This window comes from Acanthaster planci, linkage group LG07, assembly GCF_054643075.1.
Source record: "Acanthaster planci isolate LZ-2023a linkage group LG07, COTS_SCS, whole genome shotgun sequence".
NCBI classification, from domain to species: domain Eukaryota; kingdom Metazoa; phylum Echinodermata; class Asteroidea; order Valvatida; family Acanthasteridae; genus Acanthaster; species Acanthaster planci.
The window spans coordinates 17,079,385-17,093,666 of record NC_141783.1 but is presented as its reverse complement, the minus strand read 5'-3'; the positions used below and the strand labels follow the sequence as shown (position 1 = coordinate 17,093,666).

Here is a 14,282-nt window from a genome sequence, read left to right as displayed (position 1 = left end):
ATCGCCAACATTTCTATTCAGCTTCACACAGCATTATAAAGACAGCAAGTTACAACACAGACAAGTTATGAAACCCTTTCATGAACTGGTCTATAAACTCTTTTATCAAGTTAGATGGGGTAATGCTTTATTTCCAAGATTGCAGGTGAATAATTTCGTGAAGTTCTTACCCCAAGGACGGAAGACGAAACAACGAGAATCTAACTTTTATTTTCTTTACCTTAATTTGTTTCGACAAAATGATAGAAAAGGGTATTTTTGAAACTGCCGCAAGATTTTCAACCTTCATACAATAATTACATATGCATGTCGACGTAAGTTATACCCAGACGTCCAATACGATCGACATATTCTTTCATCAGTGTAGCCACATCAATCACTGGTAACTATAGCAACGATCGCTTGTATAGACTGTCCCAATGGAGTAGATCTTATGGGGTATACTAATACATGTACTCATTTGTAACTTGATGTGTTGCTCATTTTTAATTTATACGTATCTTTGTCTTGCCAGATAAGTCAATGTAAATCGTTCTGAGGTTAATTCAAATCCATTTTGTTTGTATTTTATTTTTAAGGTGGGTACACTGTTATGGCTTCGCGGAGCCAGCAGTTGTTTCCACCACGTCCCTTCTCTCACGGTCATAGCTGTACGCATCTGACAAGCCATGACTGGCTTTATAACATGGACCTTCGCTGATAAATTCATAATTATGCACGCATGCGCACAAGTGGCCTTGGCGGCAAGGACCATTGAAAATGTACAGGGGTGCGATTTTGATCGTTTTCTCTCAGGTTTTCTGGCTTTGTTCATTTTTTCTTCAGAAAATCCCATTAAATCGCTTTTGCTATTAGTTTCAAATCTATAAAGCGCAAGTTTGCCGGCTATAGAACACCATATAAAATGACTGCCACTCTACTCCCGGTAAGGTCAACGACGTCCACGCCAGGCATTCTGCATTGCGAGTACATTTTTCAATATACATCTGATTCTATTATATCTATATGTCTGTGGGGACGAGTTGGTTCGGATGGAAGTATACTGCCCCGGTCTACAAACTCCATTGGCTGGGGTGTTGGGCGCTGAGAGGTCTGACGTGATTGAGCCGGTGCCTCGTAGACGTAACTAAAAAACAGCCCTTGGACGCCCGAGTTATATCTAACAATTAAACAGTAGCTGGTTCATTCACGATCGCTCCTTGAACTATAAACAACCAATTCGCCGATAGAGGGCACTGTTGACGGGAGAACTGAGTGACCCATAGAGATCATAATACTTCTTTAACTTACGATCTCTATGGTGTGACCAGATTTCACCTGGAGTGGTGAGCCCCACAATTATTTGTGTATATTTAGTGCCACTACAGGAACCCAAATAAGTTTATAAGGCTGTCTCAGGGCTACGCCACTCACAACTCACGCTAGCTCCTTCAAGGAACTCTTACCGCACCACCAAATAGCCTCTCTACCTATACCAAGCCACTCTAAGTAGAGTACTTAGCCTCGGACTCGAAAGAGTCAAAGCAGACAAGACATAATTTCAAATGTAGTTTACAGACAAACAACAATTAGGAGGCTCGACCGAAGGACATGGGACTACCAAGTACATGAACATGTAAGGGCAAGGGCTCTGACTTTCAATCAATCTCACGGCTTATAGTGGCTCAATAGCCTCACCATACTCTTAGGTGATCTTGACATCAAGACCGCTGTGCTTTATTTGAAAGATGATTACTTTTTGTGGTTGAAGTCAGTTCGCATAATTAACTGCCTCACAAGTGTCCTTGTCCAAAATCATCAACAGTTATGTTTCGTGATTTGGAAACACGATTCAAAGCAACCTCAGACATTTCCGAAGGGAATCAAGCATGCAGCTGGGAATAAAATTCCAGCATTTCCCTTAAATGATACACACGTCAAATACATTCAATACTCAGCTATCTCAAGTCAGTTTTAGACCTACATTCGTTTCGTTTGTACACTCTATAATGATAGCCAGTTATAAAGTTCCTTACTAAAATGATATGCAAGGAAACTTGAATTTATATTAGATAGCGTGCAATCTACAATTCAATCTTTTACACTTGAGCATCAACGCTTAAACTTAATTATTACATCGATAATTCGGTTTACGAAGGATACGTAAAATGACAATCCCAAATCCTTGAAACCGTTTTCATGGGTTTGCTTCTATACAGATGTATATTAGTTTATACAGACTATATAATTTCTTTTAATTCAAATATCAAAGACGTACCTCAAACAAGCTTCGGCTTTTAAGAGCATGTCTACATCTTAAATATAATACAAATTCAGTCTCATGTTTCTTTTTTCTTATCATTTGACGGAAATATTTAACTGAAGTGAATTTATCAGTAAGTCAGCAACCTTTGAATCCCCCCAATAAAACTACTGCGATTCATCAACAGTCATTAACGTGTGATCCAAGTGAACAAATTTTCAACTGTTTTTTCTACTGTCTTTGCTGTGACTTAGATGATCTTTATTCCGCGTTATGCCCACTTAATTACTTGTATAATTCACACAGAGATTTCCAATTCACAATTTGAAAGTTTGTTCATTATTTCACCTGTCACATTCTTGAGCATTTTCCGGTCAAAATGTCATCGAAAAATTTATAAGCAAGATAATTCTAGATATTTTGCATTTCGATCTTTATGTATAAGTTTGGTGTATCCTCACAATCACGAGACGTAGGCCTACATTGACTTTTTGGGATTTTTCCGAATCCGTGTCTGTTTTTACGTTTTTGACATTTTTTAATATTTAATATTTATTTTCTACTATGAAATGACAAGAAATGTAATAATGTTACGAAATGATCCGTATTAATCTTCTGTTTCTTGACCTTGGTTACACAAAGCCAAGTTTGTTAATGTTTCTTTGATCATTTCTGCCATTGACTATTATTTTGAGCAACGAAGCGCTGCATATGAGCATCAGTTCAATTATCAAAACAGCGCCAGTCTCGTAAATGACCATAATTCTCTCGTAATTTGAAAGTGTGTCGCTCTACAACTTATTAATTATCAGTTATAACGGCATGGCACACATTGTGCCAGGCACTGCAGTATACGTCGTCATATTCACCTGAGACGCTTGCACTCTCACGCAAAAACCTATAAAATAGTTTGCGTGGATGGGGTTGGGTGGGTAATTGGCAAAAGGGGGATTTTATTCCAATAATTGTTCAAGTTTTTCATCCTTACTGAATCCCCAGCCTCCCTCAAAATAAAGGTAGAAGTGTTGGCGCTTTCAATTCAAAGGACAACCTTTTTCCAAGAAGCATCCGCCGGCTAAAGATACCAATGAGGCGGTGAGAATTGCAAGCTCAAGGTCACAAAATTTTGTGAGTGTTGGCCGGCATTACAGCCGTGTGTGAAGCCCACTCTGTCCAATCAGGACGCCAAGAAATTGCATCAGTCATCCTGAAGAAATAGTTCTCCCCAGTCCCGTGCACTGCAGGGCCCAGGGGAGTGTCTACGAGTGAATCGCTCGTATTGGTTCGTTAATATGTACGTGTTTGTATAGCGTTCTTATACGCTTCTACATCCGAGCAATTCAAGACGCAGACAGATGTATCTTGCCCATGCGAGAGGGCGTATTTGTATGAAGCGTGTGGTCAAACTCGCGGGAAAGATGTTGGTCACCGGAGTCTCATTGTCCGTGTTGGCCTGGAACTGCAGGTGATTTGAAAAAAGGGGGAAACCTCTGTAATAACATTCAATAATTACCCTTAAGAGAAATTAAAGCGAAGTTGCGTTCTCTCATTTGACACCCTCCGAACTTGAAATTACTACCACTATACCGAACTGGAATGGAAGTGAAATTTTTAAACTTCCAAGTTTTTTACAACTTACCTGTGCTGTTGTTCCATCAGAGCCAGTTACATTGTTCCAGTTAATCCCGTCGTCACTGTACTGCACTGCGTATGACGTCACCCAGACGTCACTGTGGTGTCTTCCTTGGGTGATCAGGCCAGCAACCGTAGTCGGTGCTTGCAGGTCTATACGAATCCACTGGTTCTCGTCAATGGAACGCGGACACCAGGCAGCTACAGAAATAAATTGAACAGAAAATATCCAAAGTGATTCTGCAAAGTTTAGCCGTGTTGGACGAAAATTAACATTGCGATGTTTCCAAAATAATGTTTACATCTACGTGCAAGTTCGAGCGATGACTATATAACACCGCCCGAACGATAGATGGTTTGGACTACCTAGTCAGCCATTTGGGACTAGGTTCCAGAGCGCACTGCTGATTATCAATAGCCAATTTCATTTATCATAACAGAGGGAACCATTCACCTAAAAGTAATTGTACGACATTTCATTGACCATGTACGCTGCAAGAATCGCAGGCAACGGTGAAATGTGAGTAACGGTGGGATTTTGAGTGTAACTGAATTGCGCGTGCGCAAAGCGATTGACTACTGGTCGAACTCAACCTCGACTCCATGGGCTGCGTGTGCGTTCCTTCACTAGCCCTTAGTCGTGTAGAATAGAGCCTGAAAGTAAAAGGTCACGGAGCGAGCTTCCGGAACCCTTGCGCGGTCTACCTATGGGGATTTTACATTGGGTAGTACTATCACGTTCGACAATTTTTGGAAAAATAATTCTCTACTGAAGCCACCATATGAAACACTCATGTTGGAATTTTACCTTTGTCTTCCTCAAGTAAGATTTTGGAAAAGTCACCTGGAGATAGGTAAAAGAACGAATTTTATGAACGACCTTTCACGTCCGGCGATATCGTACCTAGATCTCCTTGTTCATACACGTTTGTTTTCATTCGACGTGCTTTCTTGAAAACGAGATTGTACAACCTTGCAAAGATTTACCTACGTGCAGTAGATGGGTTCTAGATTCCGTTTAGTTGACATCACGCAGCAGTTGTTGTCAGCAAAGGTAAGATAAAATATAAGAATCTTTCGTAAGAGTACAATATTGCTTAATGTTTATTACCTTATAAATTATCTAAATGTATAAAATATTTTGATCTGTTTTTATTTCGGCATTTACCCACAGACTACCATAAAATTTTAAACCGTAAATATTCATCTGCGTACGAGACTGCCGCATTGCACTGTTCTTCTTGTATTTTAGATTTTCAGGTAATTTTTCAGTTTCTATGAATTGAAATACTAGCAAATATTTTTCAAAGCCCTTTTTCCAAGTTGGATTTTTAAGAAGAAACTGAACGAAAAAATATTACAAAATCTAAATTTTTTACACGTTTTTTTGCCTATCCAAGGGTTCCGGAAGCGCGCAATCAGGGGTCAACTTTCAGGCTCTATACGAAAATGACGCTGACTGGCTATTCAAGATGAATATCCGCCCCGAGTTGAAGTGCATCCCCAGGCGGCAAAAGAAAGACAGATGGTTGTAAATTTTCCAAGCGGGTTCTTGCACGCGTTCTGCGTGTACGCAAAGACCGTCCGGCTCCTAAGTGTGACGTCACTTCAATTTCAACCACGTCAACTGCACACGGGCACTGCATATGGAGTTACATTATTGATCGCCGTTTACGTGGAACCGTGGAAACGGATGTCAATGCACAACATCAGCGATCGTCCAATAGGAGCCTGCACATCGTGGCGCGTCCGCATTTGCAGTGCCTATCCGCTGAGTTGGTACCATTGATCTCCATTATAAAGAAATAATTATAGTGGAGATCAATGGTTGGTACCAAAACATAGAGCTATATATGAAAACTAGAGCGCTGACTCATGTACAAAGTGATGTCTGTTGGGCGCATCCATTTTTATGCACAAACCTATGGAAAACTCGAAATTGTGTACGGTTTTTGTAACGTTATCTGCATATCTACGTCCGTATTCCAGAACGATACGTCAACAATTAAGCCGATACGCAAACAACTTGAACACACAATCAGTAGATGAGCGTTTCATTTTGTTCTGCGCCCAAAAAACACAAACGCGTGCGCGTATGCACTGCACATGAATTTTGCCGTGACGTTTTTTAATCGGATTTTATAGGTACCCAATGCAAAGGACAGCTGCTGCACCAGGGCCGTCAACTCACTTAACACTGAGTGAATTAAGGGAAAGACTTTTTTAGGTTAGCTGAACTTGTTCATCGAAAGACAGCCATCGAAAATACGAAATCGGACATACTTGCTCGGACGTTCACGAAACATTCATTTCTTAAATAATCAGCTATGGATGTGCCATTGCTCTAACATTGGCGTATTTGTATTTGAGCGTTGCATATGAGACTACATAATTCGATATCCATTCTATGTTATTTAGTGTTCTACACGCACGCAAAAGATTCAAAATGTCGGCGCCAAGGACGGCGTCAAATTTTCTCCGCGCGGAGAATGAAAAGTTAGCGCTCTAGTTTTTATATATGTACCAAAAGGACCGTCCATTTTGTCTACAAGCAGGCCCTCTTTTGTTCCGCTCGGAGCGGAGAGTTCGGGAGCGAACCTGCCCCATACTGCATAGTGAAATGTACGGAGCTATATGCTTACTTGTACGCATGACTGATACGTCGTGCGTACGACTCACATCTTAAGGCGCTTCTCCATCAAGAAGTTCGGGCGGCCTCTTCTTGACACGGGTTTCTTGTTCTCGCGCTCGAACGGCGGGAACACGACTCAAGAACACTGTCCTCGGAACAGGATCACACACCCCCTCCTCATTAGGGTTTTACAGGAACACACGGAAAAACTAAAACTCTTGAGATTTTGATTTTTGAAGGGAGATGGCTTCCAAAGCCATAAACAATGGGAAGTTTTGCAAAATTAACCTTAATTACTTTCCGTAACACAGAAATGAATGTTCCTGTTTTATATAGAAAAGAATTCACCCCATCCAAACATTAACTCTCGAATAACGTAGCCTACAGGGACGCCTCCATGTTGCATGTTGCTTGTCACTAACTACCAGCGATAACCGGTTGTTTGTTCCCGGCGTTCGAGCGGCCGACCCACGAATAACAAATCGAGCTGTTCCTGAACATACGGGAACAAGCTGCCCGAACTCAGCCCATATGTACGTTTGGGGGGGTGCGTTGCGTACGCGATGCGTTTAACGCGTTGCAGACTCTTGGAGGCGCACTATATTGTGAATCGCCCGTATTACATTACAATCAATAAGTCGTAGTATAGGCAGGACATAGAACTCGTCGTACGTACAAGTTATATCTCGTACGTGAGAGTTAATGGGAGAGAGAACGGCCGCTGCAGAAATATATTGAACATAAAAGTTCAAAACAATATACCACAGGAAACGTATCTACCAAAATATTTCAGAATGTGATACATTTACAAGCATAACTCATTGTCACGTGCATAAGAACATAAAAAATAACAGTTATTTGCCTTGAAGACGTCAGCAGAAATGATAAAAATGTAGTTAAGATTTATTTAAAAATACACTAATGGGGTACCCTTGAAATTAAGCCGGGATCTTTCGATCCCATAGCCAGTGTGACCAACATTTGATGCCGACAGAGCGTTGTCTGGTATGTCGCTATTCTCCATCCCCAGTGGGTCTCGGCAAACTGGAGGAAAACAACAAATCATATGAAACTGACAAATCAGAATAGAGATCAGTATTATAATGAGTATTTTATTCTTAAATTTTCACAGCTGTGAGAGTTTGATTCTCCCATTGCTAAGCTTAGTGGTCACACACGATCGGTCGATCACATTTATGCGCGATATCTCAGTCTTCCATCCATCACTCGATCTTTCCGCTCGATTTGTCATAATGCCGCCATCAGCCAGTCGCCTTTTCTTTGTAATTCACGCTTGTGAAAGACTGCTTTAGAAAAGGAAGCAAAGTTTCATTGCAGAATAGACCAATCGCCCAGAGCGATCGGGTGATTGTAGAGACCGACCGATCGGGCCCAACATTACAATCTCGACTTGAAAACCAGTTGACGTCCAAGGGCAAGGCGTCGTTACCTCTAGATAATAACTGACTCAGATGGGTAGGGCTAGAAAGTGAATATTTGTCAATTTATTTTGCCCTGTATGCCTGTTCGTAGCTGACAAAGAAAATCAAAACCTACCTTGTCTCCACACCTTAACTGGGCCGAGAGGGGTATTGTGACAAGCCCAATGGAGAACTCTTACGATTTGTGTCTAATGATTTAAGATGAAGTGAATCGCTAATCAACTTACCTTTACACTTCATCCAAGTTTGAATTTCCTCTGAATCCCTACTTCGTAACAGAGTGTTCCAGTACTTCACTCTGAAGGGCTGGAGACATGGAAGGATGTTCAACCCACCCAGCTGAACCTCCGTACACTGGCAGGGATCCTCAGTAGGGATCATCCAACGGGATTCATCGCTTGATGCCGGGTCCGGTGCCTGCCCTGAGTGGCAAACCAGTGCTAAATCAGAAAAAAAAACCGCATTACTCATAATTTGAAGCTAGCGGGTCAACTTGGGTAGTCAAATAAGATAGTGTCACGCAGTGACAAAAGGAAATCTTACAAAATTAAGTCATTAGAGACTGGATAAAGAAGCTGATTTAAAAGTTTGTTAAAAACGTACTGGTACTCTACAGCATTTTGAACTAAAACATGGGCACAGGATGATCCCTCGTCTTCTTAAATTCTTCTTCTCCATGAGATAAAAAACCCTGAACATTTGTGAAAAAAATCATTATTTTTATTTAGTGTAAATTACTTTTAGTATTATTTAACAAAAGAGTCCCACAGGTTAATCTTATGTAACTCCGAACAGATTACAGCGACTTAGTATATACAGATATCACTGTGTTTCAAATTTGTAAGTTTTCTCTTTATTCTTTTCCCTTTTTATGACGTTTCACTTCCTTTCTGATGAGCTGTGTTTGTGGTAAACACTGTGACCATTTCCTGCCTTTGCTGCAGTAAATCTTTGATCTTGGGACGGAGGGGTACCCCCACATGTCCAATCCCTTCACACGCCCCTTAAATGTCTGAAAAGAATTCCCAAAATTCCGATCAATGACCATCACAAAGGTATGCGGGGGAGGTGCTCTCCGTTCCAAATCTTGCTGGGTAGCAATATTTGTGGTGTTTTCTTTTTGCAATTAACTGCAATTTATCGCAGTGACTAGGAAAGACAAAGAAAAAGATATCTAACATTAGATTTATTTTTGCCGTCCTGAATAATTAATAGTTCAAACTCTCTGTGTCCTTTCTCCACGGTTTTAAGTAAGTCCAAGTATAATATAAGTTATTCATAAATGATTGATTTTTGCTAGTCCATTACGACTCTTCCAATAAAGAGAGAGAAGAGCTAGGAAGAGAATATTGCCTAAAAATTTCCTTATTAGGAATGAAGGAACTTTCTTTAAATTTCTTCGTTTGTTGCCATTCTTCCTTGCATGGGAAGGTGTATGTTGTTTTGAGAGAGATTTTTCAGCTTTCTGTTTACTCTCTGGGTGAGTTTAGTCATCCTGAGCTGCCGCCCAGGCCTGCTACCAGATACTTTCACGTAATTGACAAGAATTGAGTGCTCCCACCAAAGCACCAAGTCTGGAACGTCAAGAGAGAGCGGGACTGTTGAGAGAGATCGGGACGGTCAAGGGAGACCAAGAACTAGATGGAGGACCGGATCGTTAAGACTGGGGTCCTCACTGGAGACTGACCTCTTGAGATCTCGCCTCTTGTGGAACGTGACTGACAGGCCCCACCCTCAAAGACTGCTGCAAGTACAATATAGACTCTTGTGCTTCCTAATTAAGACCTCCTATTGATGTTGACAGTCTTTGCAGTTTCGTGGAACTTGTCCTCTTATTCTTTTAAAAATCACTGGCGCCTTAAGGATTTTATATGTAGTTATTACTGAAATTTCTCTATAGGGTGACATGGTGAGAGCGCTACTTCTTTTGATTTTGTACATATACCCATTTAATTATGATTTCATCTAATAAAACAGAATGAATGGTGGAGCATTTCAATCTTGAGTGGATCGACATTCACCTTATTCCAAAAGGATTTGGCTGAAAAAATTTATCCTGTCAATTTGATCTGATCCAGGTACGGGTTACACTTAAATTGTCATTGAACGATGAAGGACAACGTATGGCAATTTTTCTAATTTCGGAGAGGCGTCCCAGACACCCCCCCAACCGCCAAGCAGTATTCAAGGCGATCAATGCGGAAATTTCGATCCATTCATGCACGACGCAGAGTACTCGATCGAGTGTTATTTGCCTACTTCAGCGGAAGCCTTTACAAAGTAATTTTCCGCGGACACGTACTGAATAGACTGTATTCATGTGTCGGCCATCTTGAATTGGAAATTGGAACCCAAAGTAACAGTGACAGTCACCTATGTGGACGTCACGGGCAACTGGTTCTATGCAGACGCCACAGGTCCAGATCGCTCCCATCTAGCTTACTACCAACTCGCTCACCAAAATGAGATTGCGTCCGGTGTGCCAAGAAAATAAATATGCTATCAAAAGGCTGGCAAATATGGAAAAATGACGACTCTAAAAAACAAACAACAAGAGGCGGTCACTGTGGCTGGAATCACTTTGCCGCGATATCCGTGGCGCGTAAATTATTACTTCAATAAAGGCTACCGTACCGGTTACAAATTGAAACATCGACAGCCATTTCCGGAAAGCAAGAAACGCTCCTATAATGGGTAGAGTGCGGTCACGGTCGGAAATTCGTATGTTTCGTTTTACGGTTGCTAGTAGCAACAGCCTCTAATAAAACATCACACAGATAGTGAAGAGTTTCAGGTATTTATAATCAAGTGGCGTTAATTTGTCTGGAAATTTTGGGAATGAGAGAGGTGGGGGATGGAAATTTGAAAAGCGGGGTTGGGATGACAATGTCTGTTACTATACATACATAGAGGTCATTGTTCATGATATTGAGTATTCCTGCAGAATCGTACATCAGCAGACAATATCTGTTACTATACATACATAGAGGTCATTGTTCACGATATTGAGTATTCCTGCAGAATCGTACATCAGCAGACAATATCTGTTACTATACATACATAGAGGTCAATGTTAATGATATTGAGTATTCCTGCAGAATCGTACATCAGCAGACAATATCTGTTACTATACATACATAGAGGTCATTGTTCATGATATTGAGTATTCCTGCAGAATCGTACATCAGCAGACAATATCTGTTACTATACATACATAGAGGTCATTGTTCATGATATTGAGTATTCCTGCAGAATCGTACATCAGAATGGCCAATTTATGGCTTTTAAAAATTGTGTTTCCTTTTTTGAATGATACTTGATGCATTGTAATCGTTGGGAAGCCCGAAAGACTCTTCACAACATGCTTTAAGTTTTTGCTAACCTCAAAAAAGTGAGTGACTTTAGGCAATCCCATCAAAAAGTGGGTGATATATGCCCCCCTCGCCTGAGATTTACCCCAACGATTATAATCTCACTTATTGAACGTTTAAAGCAAAATCTTCAGTATTATTGCTGTGGGCAAAATTCAGTAATAATCATGTGTCACATGATTTTAGGTGAATGTGCTTCCGACATTCATTCCGAGGACTGAAATTGAAAATTTTCTTCCTGGGACACAGCAGGTTACCTGATGTAATGGTGAACTCTCGGAATCATTTAAATCGAATAGTGGCGTAGTGCAAGGGACACGCCCTAGGACCATTAATCTTCTTTGCGATGGTAAACGACGCATTTAATCTTTAGCTTCAGTATTACGATGGAAGCCTTAAGGTCATGGACGAAAGTGTGATATCCTGAGCCCTGAACAGACTTCAGAAATGGTATCCGTTCAGTGGTTTGAACATTAGCTCATCCAAGTTCATTGAGGTGATAAACTTTCATTCTTGCGAGCTGGTCCTCCTCTAATTCACAGGGCTGCATGAAAATGCCCCATAGGAAATGAAATGCAAAGCTGCTTTGCACCATGATTTAGTCCGATCTTCGCTGGGATAACAATTTCCAGAAAATTACCAAGACAGCTTCACGGATGATCCTATATGTAATCCGTGCACCGGAACGTTATTTGCTTACCAGTCGAAGATCCAGTGACCATATAATACAAGACTTCGTCCATTATTGGAGTATACATGTACTGTGTGCCGATCTGGCAAAGCAACGACCTCGAGATGATTCTGAAGTGTTCTTCGCATCGCTATGAGCCGTAGAGCCCTGAGCGACCGAAGAGAACAACTCTGCATTAAGTTCGTGAAATGCCTGTATATCAATATCAGACACTGGCTATACCCGAATCGCAGATTTCAATGCGTCAGCTGCAATACGGTGACAAACCGAGACTTACGGTGTAGAACAGAGAAACTAGTGTCCTGCCCTAATCTGACTAATTAATTAACATCTGATGTAAACCTACGTTCAGTTATAAATATACTCATTCCGTGTAAATTGCATCTTTTTGATATACATGTAATTGCCTGTGCAGTATAGATAATTATGTGTTTGATGTAACTAGATTATGTGGTTTCTTGTTTCTAGCATCCACTTTTTGTGCAAAATATTTACTTATTTGGTGTTGTTCACTGAATATGTAAATGCTACAGCCTTTTTATAATACCGTATTCGTCAATTCTAGTATTGTCTTGTCATCAAATCGATCATCTTTCATACTCTTACCTTTATGTCATTATTCTAACCAGTTTTCAAAACTTCCAGTAAAAGCTTATTATTCAAGTAATTTTTTTCTGACAATTGGATAACCCTCTTGTCATTATTTCTTACCTGCTTTTATTGTTCACCTGGATGTTTTACTGTATTTAATCCAAATTTGTAGGGCAATGGCTCAAAACGCTTTTTGAAATATATTTCTTCTCTATGGTGTCTAGTGTGCCTTTCTAAAATACGTGTGTAAGCACTACGCGGTATTTTGAAATTAATTTATTACGACTGTGAACCACTGCTATTCAGTCATACGGCTGCGAAAATGGTTTGATTAATAAACCCTTCAATTCAATTCTTGGAGATGTAATTCACTGAAAAGACACTGGCCGTATTTTCAGGCATTTGAAAACGATTTCGTCACTTTTTTGGCAGCGCCAAAAATCGCGTTCAAGAAAAATAGTGGACAGAATTGTGAAAGCGATTTCTTGAAGGATTTAGTCCATCGATACAAGCATATAGATCCGCGTGTTTGCTGCATGCAGCTTTATATATGCTCTTTAATGCAAAGATAAGGAAGAAGAGTGATCTCACCTGTTGATGCTGCAGCCACTCCGATTTCAAGACACAAGGCAAGGAATCCAGCAATGATATTGCAGTTCCCCTGAAACATCGTGCACCAAGTGCGACGAAGAAACGCACTTTAGTAAACTATATCAGACTTTCGGACCACTCCCAGAAATTCTGTCTGCGATGGAATGACAGTGTCACCGTTGAATCTCCTGCGAGGTAACAGACAGACCAATATGATACCCGTGAACCAATGCTTTTAAATTCTTTTCCTCGCGATAACCATATCTTTTTGTTGTCATGGAAATAAATGGTAACGGTGAGAAAAGCCTTTTTTAAGGAAGGCTGGTTTCCTTGGAAACGTTCCACATATCACTTGTGGCTCATTATTTGATGTTCAATGAAGCACATAACGTGGTGCCTGCGCACTTGCTTTGTGTAATTCAATTTCCAAGGAATTTTGAGTGTGTAACAACCAGCATGTTCTGGTGTATTTGTTGATGTGTATCCGTTCAAGTTCAAACCTCCTCCCCTGACTCCAAATCCCCCCCCCGAAAAAAGGTTCAAAAATGGGAAAATTAATAAAAACACTGAAGTAAGTGACCAATACCATTTAAAACAAAGTATGTCGTGTTATGTTTCAGCATCATTTCCCCTTGCTGCAAAAATATGAGACTTAAAAAAAAATAATCTCCGGGCTGACCCCCCCTCAAATAATTCCTGGATCCGCCCTTGGTCTGAATGCATTTTTATTGTGGCCTCCATTCTCCAATATTTCTATGCAATTTTACATGCAGTAAAGAGAGTCACTTGAAATACAGAAATTGATGACATCATTTCATTAGCTGGTCCCGTAAACTCCTATCGCCACTTGCAGGAGAGTCTGCTGACGTTATGAAGACACCGCATGCCATTGCTTCTATCCTAGAGTATCGCTGCAAGACATATGGGATACGCGTGCGCAGCAGGCTAATACGGCCAGTCCAAAAGTCAAATGCTTACTACATTATTTTGAGGGAGTTTGGATTCCAGTTATGAGATACATGTACGTTTCAATCGCTTCGCTTGGACAACCTTGCCTGATAAACGAAGTTATATTCGTCTTGTCATGTGC

The 14,282-nt window shown here is 40.6% G+C and overlaps 1 protein-coding gene across 1 annotated transcript; it reads right to left on the bottom strand.

Annotated features, from left to right (window-relative positions):
• Positions 1-185: 185 nt before the first annotated feature.
• On the bottom strand, positions 186-13,691 carry LOC110980314 (retinoschisin-like). Its single transcript, XM_022236893.2, has 5 exons — positions 13,193-13,691; positions 8,176-8,388; positions 7,437-7,550; positions 3,882-4,075; positions 186-3,701 (listed from the first exon to the last, which is right to left on the bottom strand). The coding sequence occupies exons 1-5, from the start codon at positions 13,269-13,271 to the stop codon at positions 3,558-3,560; spliced, it is 744 nt and encodes a 247-aa protein (XP_022092585.2). The 5' UTR covers positions 13,272-13,691; the 3' UTR covers positions 186-3,557.
• Positions 13,692-14,282: the final 591 nt, after the last annotated feature.

Excerpts from the sequence above, each read along its gene's own strand:
- LOC110980314 (XM_022236893.2), bottom strand. The coding sequence starts at position 13,271 with ATGTTTCAGGGGAACTGCAATATCATTGCTGGATTCCTTGCCTTGTGT. Across the intron at positions 7,551-8,175 it reads AACTTGGATGAAGTGTAAAG|TTTGCCGAGACCCACTGGGG; the intron begins GTAAGTTGATTA and ends GTTTTCCTCCAG. Across the intron at positions 3,702-3,881 it reads CTGATGGAACAACAGCACAG|TTCCAGGCCAACACGGACAA; the intron begins GTAAGTTGTAAA and ends AATCACCTGCAG.